The sequence below is a fragment of the Corythoichthys intestinalis genome, chromosome 13 (assembly GCF_030265065.1).
Source record: "Corythoichthys intestinalis isolate RoL2023-P3 chromosome 13, ASM3026506v1, whole genome shotgun sequence".
Lineage (NCBI taxonomy): Eukaryota > Metazoa > Chordata > Actinopteri > Syngnathiformes > Syngnathidae > Corythoichthys > Corythoichthys intestinalis.
In genome coordinates, this window is record NC_080407.1 from 26786153 (window position 1) to 26800051 (window position 13899).

The following is a 13899-nucleotide window of genomic DNA, read 5'->3' on the forward strand; positions in this document are numbered from 1 at the left end:
AAAAAAAAAAAAAAAAAAAAAACACGGAAAAAATTGACATGTATATACAGTTTCATTGCAAATCAGTATTATGGAGATCATACTAAATATTTTTTTTCTGTGCACATATGAGGTACATATCGCTGCCATGAAGCCTCCATATAGTGACAGTTCTCTGCCCGCTTCACTGCCGTCACGCGACCGCAGCTCAGGTTTTGCTTGCCTCGTAGCTACGCGTGTTTTAAATTACTGTAAATTTGATAGTATATCGTCATAGGCACAGTCCCGAGTCTGTTGAGAAAAGTAGAACACTAAACCATGCTCGCTAGATTTGTGTGGTGTTTTTGTCTTTTTGAGCAGCATTTGATAGGCTCCACGTTAACAAATATGTGACAAAGTCGTTTCCTTTCATTTTATGACTCGTTCACCGCATAGTCATTACTGGAAAGTCAAGTTAGCAGCAAGCTAGGTCAGGAACCGGAGGACCGAATCACTGAACGGGAAGTGACAAAACTCAGTCTTTCCCCCCTGCCTGCACGCTGGCTGCTTATTGGCCACACGTGGAAATGAGTGACATACGCCATGATTCTGTTTCCGCTCCCTCCCCTGCCCGCGATGAGGCTGGCGTCTGATTGGTCGTGTGCGATGTCAGAAGACGCTGCCGCTTGCTCAACGCCCTCCCACGCAGCGAACAAGCGCCACCAACTTCATAGAACGAATCAGTGCAGATGGTGATTAGTTCGGTCTCGTTCACCCAAACAATTCGTTCAAAAAGAACGAATCGTTCGCGACCGATACAACACTACTGACAACCAGTGAAACACACCCAGAGTGTAGACAAAACCCGAGCCAAAAAATTGGATAAATGAAATACTAACAACCGAATTAAATAGTAATGAATTACCCTCTTCCTATATCCTGTCCAACAGCCCTGTGTCCCTGTGAAACTTTATTAGCCCTTTTTGAATATTGGCCCTTTTCATCTGCAGGACATTTCCCATCCCAAATGTCTCTTCTGCCTGGTGCAGCACCATTCTGAACCGATTCCTCTGCTCTCCATATTTCCCGCATACAATTAGAATGTGTTCAACCGTTTCACGCTCCCCACAGTGTTTACATTTCCCATCTTTGTGTTTTCCTATCCTATGCAACGAATCATTTAGCCCCGTGTGCCCTATCCTCATTCGACTCAACACCACCTCCTCCCTTCTGCTTCTCCCCAATCTCCTTCCCACACCCACCTGTGACTGTATTGAGAATAAATGTCTCCCCGTTTTTTGTGCTTCCCAATACTCTTGCCACCTCTTTTGTATGTAGCCCCCAATAATGGATTTCCCTTCCGCTCTACTCAGGACGCCCCGCCTTTCTATCCCCGGTGCTCTCAGCGATTCCTTGGCCAGGATGTCCACCACCTCATTTCCCTCAATCCCCACGTGCGCCGGGACCCACACAAACTCCACCATGAGTTTTTTTTTTCCTGCGTACTTTTCATTGTCCAACGCACAGAGCGCCAAAGTATGCATGAAATTAAACACGCCGAGTTTATGCTGAAAGAAAACTTATTTTCCGTCAAGTATTCCTACGAATGCAACGTTAAACTGCAACCACCTCAACATGTTTAATAATATAATGAATTTATAGACCGTTAAATATTATTGCATTTCTTGAAATAAAAATAATACCGCCAGAAGGCGGCGCTGAACGCACTGTATGATTCCTGTGAAGAACTACACCTCCCATGATCCTTATAGGAGAAATGATGCCGCTACGATCCCACTGTTGATTATTTCCCCATCCTGTCAAAATATAGGTTAGGTTGTATAACAGAAGTATTTTTATTTTGAAAGGGAAGTTGTAATTTGGGCTATTTTTGTTTTTATTATTGAAATAGGCGGGTCTTACGGTGTGATTGGGCTGGAGACAGACTCTTTCCCATCATGCAATCCTAGTCGGAAATGAAAAGGACTGGCCAAGGTGGAGCAGGTTTTTCTTTGTGCACGTATTGTTTTTCTTAGATTTCAGTCACTTAACTAGATCGAAGTCGCGACGACTTGTCCAGCATTAGCCACATTACGGACTCAAACATCAGTCTTCAAGTTCCGCCACACGTTGAAGTTTTGTCGCCTACTTTAGCCAAGCCTAGCTGGCCAACCGCTAACAAAACTGCAAGGCACGTCGTCAAGCGGAAGTAGAAATCAAGTGGGGAATATGTTCGCGAGAACTATACTGGCTGCAGAAAAGTTCCAGGAGGAACTTTGTGGAGTAAAAGAGGAGCCCCTACGTCACCAAGACTCGACTATGTGGAAAATGATGCATGCAAAGGTTGTTCTTCGCAGACTCGAAGGTTGGTTCACTTTTGATGATACGTATACAGTGATTCCTCGCTACTTCGCGCTTCAAACTTCGCGCCCTCAGTCTATCGCGGATCCGTGTCACTGTCGCTCCCTTTCTGATTTGCTCTCTGATACCCCATGCAAGCACTGCGTGCATTGGAGTTAATTATTGAAGTTAACGATGATTGCGCCGCACATGTCAATCATCTTTTAACTGCCATTCAAGCGCGGGCTGTAATGCGTGTGCGTGGCGAGGTTAGAGGCAGCCGGCCAAAAAAAAGCGGAAATGTGAATTAAGGTTTTTGAATAATATCAGTGGCTAAACAATTATAAGCATATTTTCATTATTTTTTTTAAGGCAACCCTTCCAGATTCTTTGTTTAACCCATAGCAATGCCCTTGACAATGAAAATGCTTTTCTTAGGCAATCTTCGGAAATTACGTCACACCGGGAAGTGCGAGGGAAGTCTGCCATGGAACAGTATTGTTTGTTGCATTGATTCTTGGTAAGATGCCACGGCAGTGTGTGGCGATGTTTTGTTCTCACTCAACCGAAAAGTTGTATGAGTGGCCAAAGGATAGCAGGGCAGGTAAATGGACATCTTTTGTTCGCATGAAGCGAATTAATTTCACGCCATCATCGAGTAGTGTTCTCTGCTGCAAATACTTCGAAGATGCCTGCTTCCTTAACTGGTCTGCTTATGATCGAGGATTTGCCAAAAAGTGTGATTTTTGGATAGATGACTGATGACTTTGTCAAAGCAGCGCTGCCAACTGTTGTGGAATGAACAATATAAGCTAGCGACGTTAGCCGAAAGTTAACTCGTGGCAATCCCCGATCATAGTTGTTGTTGCGTTGGCTAGGTGAAGCTTGTTTAAATTGTGCGTCATCTACGATCTTGTCCGAAAGGGTTAATCCACTGTCAATCGGGAAAGGGGTGTGGATGTGCATATAAGCGGGTCGGCGTCGCGGTAATTCACGGTCACGTTGCCATAAGAGACACACACCGCCGGTGAGTTTGTGCACATTTATTTGTATTTGTACTATGTATTTCCACCTTCATGCTTCAAGCATTTCATTGCATTTGTACGGTTCGGCGTTTCTTTCACGAGGATCGCTTGATAGCCTTCTAGTTTGTGTTTTACGTACGAGAGCCACTGACAGGTGACAACAACAAGCGTGTTGGATTAATGTCTGGCAGCGAATCAGTGAGCGCGCAGGTCACGCAGTGAATCATGGGAAATGTAGTCTCGGGACAACACTGAAGTGGTGCTTTGTAATCTGTTCGCTTGTGTGAAAAAACTTCATTTCCTCACTAGGGGTGGGCGATATGGCATTAAACACGTATCACGATAAATGCAGCAGATTTATCTCGATAACGATAAATGACGATAAAGTCGCCCAAGCGGACTGTTATATAATTTGAAAATCTGAATCAATGCATGAAATACAGATTAACAGTTTATTGTTTGGTTACCAGCATTCAATTTGATATATTTAACAAATGTACATGCAGTCTAGACATTAGGTTTATAAAAATGTATTGTAAACAATAAGAATTCAAGTATGAGCATTTATAACAGCGTGTATGGCTTGAACAATGTACACTGTCAAAATCGATATGCCTGTGCAAACATGTCATTGTAACACAAATGACTTGCAGCTTGAACAGTACACTTCAAAAAGACAATTCATTGTTAATGGCTGCTGTGACATAATTATTCAATACAAGTGTTTACTTTATGGTTTCAGGGTTTTTTTTCCCCCCCAGTGCATTTTTTAATAAATGCACGCATACATGAACCCCCAAACAGACAGACACACATTAAAGCTATATTGATCTTCTGCAAATGAAACACTTAAGATTTTATGATAGCAATAATGACACAGAATTAAGCACATACAGAAAAATAGCTGGGGCCATTTCTCGGTCATATTGTAAGTTTCACCGTTGGATTGTGCTTTATGCTGAATGCTTTACCATCACAAAAGCTATCAGAGAAATCACACACAGTCAGATACAAAATAACGCGACATAGTAATTGCTAGATGCAGTCCGTGCCCAATCCACTCATTAAGTTCAGCCGTTTCGACAAGGTTAGAGCCGCTATCCGACTCCATCACGTTCATTTGTAGCGTTAGCTGCTAGCGGCCGCTAGCGTTAGCGGCTAGCGTTAGCCTGTGGCCTGGCTACCAGTAGAAAGCACTGAAAGCATCATCTCCGGAAATCGTGAGAACAAGGTGAAAGCCCGTCTGGATGCCACCAAGAGTCTATTAAATGTCGGGTGAAAGTTTGGCGAACCTCCCTTAAGCCACACTCCATCACGTTTTGCTTGTAGCATTAGCTGCTACCGTTAGCTTACCGAGCTTCTGTTTGATTGGCTTCCTGATGATCACGTGACTCACTAAGTAAGTACATTCACTGCGTTCTTAAAGGGGAATGAACATAGACGAACAACACAGAGTCAAAGCGGGATGAAAAGACTATTTTCTTGTTTTATTAATTTACCGAATTTACCGACATGGTCAAAATTACGTCGGTCATCGTGAAGAATTTCGGTGACGGTAAATTTTCGGTTTACCGCCCAGCTCTATTCCTCACGCCATTAGACGCCACTTCCTGCCAAAGGCCCCAAGCTGTGTTCTTACTGTTAGCTCCATGTGTTAATAAAGAAACAAAGTTGTCAGCACGTCGTCTGTTTGATACATTTGTAAACAAAAAGCTCATAACAAGACACTATGCACGATCCGTTTAAGAGACGCTGGAGAAGTAGGAGGCGAGCAGGAGATCAGCGAGAAGCAAAACTTCGCAGTCGAATGTGGCGGCGGTCCGCTATTATTTTGTTTTCTAATTGTTGCCACAATAAAGTGGAGAAAGCCATCAACGACTCATCTCCTTCTTTCCCCCCAACGGTTTTATATTATTATTTTATATGCACAAGAGCTGCCGGATCTGCCAAAATGAACATGAAGTCTATTATTTTTTTCAAACAATGTCATCAGATAGACAAAAACATAAAATTATGTGCAAATGCCTGCATCTTCAAATCATGAAAATAATAACAGCCTATATCTTACCCAGCACCGGCGCTAGTTATTTTGGTGCCCTAGGCATAAATGCTTTGTGGTGCCGCCGCCCCCCCATCCACCCCCCCAACGATAGAAATGAACAATATCTGAACATTTGTCAGTATTGCTTTATTTTACGAAATATATTACTGTTGACAACTAAGTTTTCACAAACATTCACATTCACAAATGTTTCACAAACTGTCAAACCAAACTCCGCCCCCGACTTGTTGTCTTTTCGATGACATTTCCTTTCAAGAATGAACTTCGGCCAAATTTGCGACTGAAGCATAATGGAGCAAACCACTAGGGAATTGGGGGGGGGGGGGGGGGGGGCACCAAAGGTAGCCTGACGAGAGGGCCGCACAGGAGATTCTTTTTTTGTGTAAATAATGAGCCTATGTTACTTATATTTGTATTACTTGCATTTATCAGGCTTTACAAAGTTTTATTTTAAATACCATATATTGTTGTTATTATTACAATTACTATTTTTTGGGATTTTTTACAAACTTGATTTTTTTTTTGGTGCCCCTTCAGGCAGTTAGTGCCCTACGCGCAGTGCATGTTATGCGTATGCGGAGCGCCGTGTCTGATCTTACCAATCTTGTAATCTCGATGGGTCTTGTATCCATTTCATGTCAGGTCGTCTAGGCACATTGTTTGCATCCTGATTAGCGTCTGGCTAATACATGTTAGGTGCAACATAAAATTCCAACCTCCCTTTCTTCCTCCAACTCTTCAAAAACTTGGATCTCCTCCCTTGCGCTTGATCGATCGCTTATATCGCTGTTTGAATCATTGTTTGAAGGGCTTTGTATGGCGGCCGTATGTATGGAGCTGCCATCGCTGTTCCCGGTGTGACGAATCACTTCCGGGTTCGTCCCGTTTCACGCTCGAACTTCGGAAACGCGATTATTTTGTCAAATATACAACATATAAATTATTTTTTCATGCTTTATTTGTTGGACAATGTTTAATTACTTTAATTGTGACCCTTTTTGGCATGTTATGAAATTACTTCACATTTCTGCTAAAGCGATCGAGAGTAGTTTGTGATCGTAAGTCACACCAAGGGAGGTAACAGTGGAGTGGCGGTGCTGGAATGACTGTGCGTGTGTATACAGAATAACCATTTATTACAAGACAGTATGTATAAATATATATATTTTTAAAATACTACTTTTGAAAAAAGTGAAAAAAGCACGTCTTATACGTATCTCTTTCCAATGCTAAATCCGAATAAATACATTGTACACACATTTTTTTGGGGAGGGGGGTGCCCTACTTCGCGGTTTTTCACTTATTGCGGCGGGTTGTGGTCCCCATTAATCGCGAAAAACGAGGGATCACTGTACTGTACACCAGTGTTCCCCAAGCTTTTTGCGCTACGGACCAGTGTGATGTGGGCCTTATTTTCCTGGACCGGCAATGTGTGGCAGAAAATGACAGTAAATATAAAATAAACACAAAGGGGCTGAAAACAAACATCAAGTGCAGGGAAAATGTAGCTATCCATATGCTGAATCAATGTTTTTTTTTTTTTTTTTTCAACAGCCGCCTTTCCTAAAACTGCACCCTGAAATAATGGGTAAGCCTTTAGAATTTTTGAAACAAAAAAGCACGAGCACGAAGGACAGAAACAATTAGTGAGGGCCTCCAATCAACAAAAGCGAATACACTGAGAGCATCATACCTCGTGGCAAACCATAATGCTAAAGCCAAGAAACCTTTCACGATTGGAGAGGAATTGATTATGCCTGTGACCTAGGATATTTGCTGTCAAGTTTTATGAGAGGCTGCTGTTTATAAAAAGGTTGATACAGCATCTGGTTAGTTACATTTTCCCTGCACTTAACGTTCGTTTTTAGCCCTGTTGTGTACTTTATATTTACTGTATTTTTCTGCCGGTCCGTGGCAAAAAAAAAAAAACCCACATTACACCGGTCCGTGGTGCAAAGAAGGTTTGGGATCACTGGCAAAGTGCGTAGCGGCTTACAGCTACATTACCTTTACATAATAACACAACTTTTTTTTTCTGGTAGCAATAGTATGACTTCAATCTAGTCGTTCTTTTTTTTTTTTTTTTTTTTTTAATTTATTTGGCCCTAATACTCTGTCGTACTGTATCACCACAACAATAAAAGTCTTTCTTTTAACGGACCCTCGTACGTTGACAACTTTTATCTTTCCGAAATACTCATCTGAAATTACAACCAGTAACGTCGGCCACGAACAAACGAACTTTGCTAGCAAGCAAATATTCGGGTCAAAGACACACCATAAAAAACTTAAGCGTTACGTCAATGCCAATATTAAAGTCGTTTTCATGGGCTTCAAACTAGGGCTGGGCGATATGGCCTTAAGTACGTATCACGGTAAATTGAGCAGATTTACCTCGATAACGCTAAATGATGATAAATTTGCCCAAGCGGACTGTTATATAATTTAAAAAATCGGAATCAATCCATGAAATACAAATGAACTTTTTCGTTGATTTATTTACCAACTTTCAATTTAACAATTGTACATGCAGTCTAAACATTAAGTACATAAAAATGTATTCTAAACAATAAGGGTTCAAGTATGAACATTTATAACAGCTTGTATGACTTGAACAACGTACATTATAAAAATTAATACAACGACTGGGCAAACATGTCATTGTAATACAAATGCATTACAGCTTAAACGGTACACTTCGAACAACTTATTGTTAATGGCTGCTGTGACATAATTAGTCAACACTAAGCCTGTCGCAATATGCAATAATTCCATTTATCGCACGGTAAATAAAAATGAAGGCGGTAATTTTTCCGCTGCGATTTATTGCCTCGCGTGCACGTGCGTGCGCGCGTGCAGCTGACGTGCTGTTAAAAGTTCGGCTCTCTTGTTACCAACTACGCAAAATGCATTTTCGTTCTGGGCCCGGCAAAAAATAGCGCTAAAGCCAATTTGTTCGCATTATATCATATTGTTTTAGTATACCTGCCGCGTCAGTGCTCCGGATTGACTGCGGACCATCACCGGCGGGCTGGTTTAGGCTATTTTTTAGTTAAGTGCAGTTTAAGTTTAGTGCAGGTGGAGAAAAAAAAGAAAAGGTGACGCTTACCATTGAAATGAAGATGTGAATGATAGCAAAATATAAGCATGGTGTGTGCATCCGAAACTGGGTCGACAATAGGGCCGTAGAATGTCGATCTCGGCCGGCGGTCCTCCTCCATTCGCCAGTCTTTATGAGTTAAGGTGACAGTTCTTATCGTGGTAAAAAGAAATCGCCAGCTTCTAATCATTTATCAACTCGCCGAGTGTCCTCTGCTGTTGACGCCAGGATCGAAACAGAAAGTAAAATAGCGCTCTCCTGCTCACCGTCAGCCCCGCGGTGCGTTCAGGTACAGCAAAATACAATATTGTGAAATGTAGATATTTTGGAAAAACAAAATAAAAATAACATTGGCTAAGACTTTTTCTTTAAAAAAAAAAAAATATGTGCAAAATTGAACAGTTGCAACACTGATCAGTTTCAAGTTTCTCATATTAACTTTATGACCACAGCCTCGAAAAGTAAGGGTTAGGGCTGTTAAACGATAAAAAATTTTAATCCAGTTAATCAAAGCTTAAAAATTAATTAATTGCAATTCAAACCATCTCTAAAATATGCCATATTTTTCTGTAAATTAATTTTGGAATGGAAAGATAAGACACAAGACGGATATATACATTCAACATACTGTACATAAGTACTGTATTTGTTGATTATAACAATAAATCCACAGGATGGCATTAACATTAACACTTTCTATTGAAGACATTTTCTTTTTCTCTGCAAAAACAAACACACAACAGAGCCTTAGAACAGTAACAAGAACCGTATTATTTATAATGTGTGCAAACATAAATGTGGCCCTCTTCCCTACTCATCCTCTAGCCAGTCGCTGAGGCAAACCAACTTATTTACATTTTCTGAGAGTTGTTCCATCTACATTCTTTTTTTAATTTGAATTCCCCACCCGGAGGGCCAACCTGATTTTCTTCCATGTTTACATTTGATTTAACCGTTACCCACGCTGCTCACTGCACTTCTGAGTGGTGCGACGGCCCTGGCCGTTTAATTATCTTTTTTGAGACTGTCAGTCAGCTGATCGTTGCATCCGCCACCTGGCTGCCTCCCCTCCCAACGTGACGTACTCTGATTGATGCTGGACGGGCAGACGACGTCTCCGTCGCTGATAGGCCACCCGAAGAAGGGTGCCAACTTCAGAAACTAGCCGCTGTCTGTCATGTATCCATTGTGCAGCCCTTTCTTTACATTTGCAGCAATAACGACACTTGCTTTACGGCCGATACGAGGTAGTACTACAGGGCCTTTGTTTGAGCTCGCATCCCCTTGTGTGTCTTGTATTGTGCCTGAGTCTTGTTAACCAAATAAAGGCATCGTTAACAAAAGTCATCTGACTGCTCGTCATTTTACAGTCAACACTCAAGAGTTCGAGTTTGACAGCATACGTGCCGCGTACCTCCTCGCCAGCTGTTTGCTCGCCATTCATTCACCTGTGCATTTGATTGCTATTTTGTTACACTCCCGCTTTTTCAGTGAGGTATTTTGTGTTCATTCGTTATTGGATCGTTTCTGTTCATCGCTGTAAATAAGAGCACCGCAGCAGTAGAGGTAAACTGCCATTTTCGTTCAACCCATTTTGTTTAGTGTAGAAGCCAGGATAGTGGCTCTTTTTTTGTATTTCCTTTTTATGATCAGGGTTTACTTAGCGGGTGGGGTTTAAGTGTAGTTTCATTTTGTTTGTTGTAGAGCTGTCCCGACTAGTCGACATCGTCCACGTCATTGATGACGTAAATCCGTCGACGAGCACAACATCCCGTCGACGGTTAATGAAGGGTTAAAAAAATATATGCGTGGAAAGTTCAGAATGTTTGACGCTCTGTATGCAAGCGGGGAAAGCGGCACAAAGCCAAAAAAGCGCACTAGAGTGTCCAAAACATTGACTTATTTCAAAGAAACAAAGGAGGGAACACTCTTGTGTCCTGTCTCTTCAATGCCAAGCTTGGCTGCACGTCGGCCGTGAATAAACACTCAAAGCGCCGTCACCCAGTTTGTAAGTCAATCTAACTAACTAATGACATGTTTTATTGAAGTTGCTAAGCCTGTCACGTTATGCAATGAGTCCATTTATCGCACGGCAAATAAAATGAGGGCGGTAATTTTCACGGCTGCCTTTTATAGCTGCGCATGTGTGTGCGTGCATACATTGGTGCGTGCGTGCTGATGGCATATGAGTCTCGAGTTCCTTTCTCTTATCAACACGCTGTAGAATTAAAGTTCAGACATACAAAATAAGAAAACACATCTATATTAAACACTGTAACGTTAGCACTGCTACACTGAGGTGAATGGGGGGAAAAAGGCAACTTACTTTAGCCTGCTATAAAACTTTGGCAGTTGTCTCGCGAAAGCAAACTTGCCGTTAAAAGGTGACACTTCAGACATGAAAAATCGCTGGTTAACAGCATTTGCAAACGAAAAAAATGACCAAAAAATCTATTATTGACACTACATGCAATGACAAAAAGTGCTTTTTTTGAGGAATGTAAAGCTGAAGTTAGCGGTTTTAGCGAACGTACTTCCAGTGAACATTTCAAAATAAAAGCATGTCATGTTCATCATATGAATAGCGATTTCTGAAGTTAATCCCACATACTTCAGAATTCAGATTCTACACTAAGCCTTTAAAATGACACCCTTTATGAAAAATCTGATTGGCAATGAATAATTATTATAATTATTATAATACTATTATATATAGTACTATGCTATACTATTAATGCTAGGTGTTTTTTTAAGAATTGTTTTGAATCATGTTGGAAAGGCGAAGTCAGTGTTCTGAATCTGTTTACATTCCATTCTTTTGCACTAGTTAATTCTATCAGCATTTGAACTCATTGTTTATTTGTGATTTATTATTGTGATTTACGTGTTCATTTGTACTTTAATAAATAAGTGTTCCAATATGTTTTTGTGAATTGATAAGCGTCAAAAAAATTTCATTGCTAAATTAGTAAAAAAAAAAAAAAAAAAAAAAAAAATTATTAGATTAGTCAACTTATCGTAAAAATAGTCGGCTGACTAATCGGGAGAAAATTTGTCGTTTGGGACAGCCCTAGTTTGTTGTTTTGGCCTGGGCTTACGCTGAAGCCAGCTCCTTCCGCATTTTGTATATTTTGTTCATTGCGAGTTTGACTTGTGTGAATAAATTTGTATCCACTTGCAACTTGTGTTTGTGGCTCGTTTTATTTTACGCCCTTAGCGAGCCATCCGTGGGGCGTTATTAACGGTGGGATTATGGGATGCATGAGAGGGCATTCCGCGCTTGCGTTAAATGCGTCAGATATTTTAACGTGATTAATTTAAAAAATTAATTACCATCCGTTAACGCGCTACATTTGACAGCACTTTACATTATGTCAGAAACTCGTTCGGTACGCCTCCGTTCTGAACCGAGCACCCCGAACCGAAACGGTTCAATAAAAATACATGTACCGTTACACCCTTAATTACTATTATCATTGCTATTATTATGTTATTGTTATTCTGATTTTATTAATATTTTATTTGTTTTGCTCTTTGTAATTGCTATTTGCGATAGTAACAGCAGTATTTATTAAGGATGGAGTGTGGGTTTTTGGACTGTTGAAGGAATTAATGGAATTATAATGGATTCTTATGGGAAAATCCTGATCAACATACGGCCATTTCGACTTACAAACAAGCGCCTGGAATGAATTAACTTCGTATGTAGAGGTACTACTGTATTACACATGGAACCGAACCCGGAAGTGATACGTCACACCGAGAACAGCGATGGCAGCGCTCCATACGGCCGCCATACAAAGCCCTTCAAACAATGATTCAAACAGCGATATAAGCGATAGATCGAGCGCAAGGGAGAAGATCCAAGTTTATGAAGAGTTGGAGGAAGAGGAGGAGGTTGGAATTTTATGTTGGACCGTACATGGGACAGTGTTTCCCACCAATGAACGAGTCTCGTTTGCCCCACCCGCCGAAAAATAAAATAAAATCAGATGCGTCAGTCAGCCGATTACACAGCTGTAGCTCACTCCACTCTACTACCCGCGAGAGCGCGCGCGTGCGTGCCTTGCACCCACACAGACACACGCGCCAACAGGTCGCGCTCATAGACGGGACTACTAGCCTGGTACACCAGACTCATAGCTGTGCTATGCAGGCATGAAAATCTCTCACCTTTCGGCGAAATTCGCCGTTTTAAAGTCAAAAAGGGCGACCTACGTGAATCCGAGGAGAAATTCTTTTTGGGAGTGGAGGGGGGGTCGGGAGGTTTTATTTAATTATTATTATTATTATCATCATGTGATTAACGTAGTACGTAAACTGAGCACTTAAGAAATCGGTTCTTTAAAAAAGTGACACTTCGACAGTCAGCAAATCCTTCTAGATGCTTCGCTGACGAGAACCAATCATTGGCCCAAGCTGCGTTCCATTATTCCAAACGCGCGCACTCCTTACGTGAACATGGAGTGCTCGGAGAGCCTTTGGTTGCATTGCAAAGCTGCGAAAACAAAAAGCAGGCCTTATCCACACCGGGGCAGACCAGAGCGCAGCATACACACTTGCCTGTATTTGCCAGCAGATTGAATTTGGTGAGTAATGGTTTCAATCGTTTTCACATTTTGCGATATAAAAAAGTTACTGCTATTCGTAGCAGCTCGCGTTGAACACTGCCAGAGCTAGCCAAATCTCCCATTTAAAAAAATAGCTCCCGTTAAATTGGCGTCAAGCTTGTGTATTTAGCGGTAATATAAACGAAGAAACACACTGTTGAGTCAAATTAAGCGGCATGCTCTCGGATGGAGGGGGCGCCTCGCTTCGCTCCAGTCGTCCGTCTGAGACGCGTTATTTTCGGCTGGGACTTGAGCTGACGGCCGGTGTCAGCACAACACCGGCCCGACGAGTGGTGGGAATGAGTCCTGCTTCTTAAAGCTTTTCAGAAATACAGGGATCCCTCGTTTTTCGCGGTTAATGGGGACCAGAACCCGCCGCAATAAGTGAAAACCGCGAAGTAGCGCACCCCCCCATTTTTTTGTGCGTGTTCAATGCATTTATTCAGATTTTACATTGGAAAAAAGATACATACATGTTTTTTTCACTTTTTTTCACCAATGGTTTTCAAGCACTTCAAAATGTAAGAATTATGATGTTTTAAACATGTTACTGCCCAACCGAATTATTTTTAAACAAGAATAAAGTAGTAAGAAAATGCTTGGCTTTATTAAATGCTTCATAGTGAGTCTACTCAAACCCTCTCAGGCTTTGGTAAACGGTGATTGACACATGTGCAAAGTTTTTCTTTTTATATATATTTTTTTGTTTGAAGCAACTTATTTGATTGAATAATAAAGACACAAATGTCCTAGCCAAAATGTGGCCCAAAAGCAAAACATTACTTCAATGGAAAAATTTGTTTC

The 13899-nt window shown here is 41.3% G+C and overlaps 1 protein-coding gene across 2 annotated transcripts in view; it reads left to right on the plus strand.

Moving 5' to 3' along the window:
• Window positions 1-1944: 1944 nt before the first annotated feature.
• The window catches only part of LOC130929001 (oocyte zinc finger protein XlCOF6.1-like), a 51669-nt gene continuing 39714 nt past the window's right edge, over window positions 1945-13899 (plus strand). For both annotated transcript variants that reach the window (XM_057855846.1, XM_057855847.1), the window contains exon 1: window positions 1945-2323. In XM_057855846.1, the coding sequence (XP_057711829.1) occupies window positions 2188-2323 (136 nt within the window). In that variant the 5' untranslated portion in view covers window positions 1945-2187. The remainder of the gene's footprint in view (window positions 2324-13899) is intronic.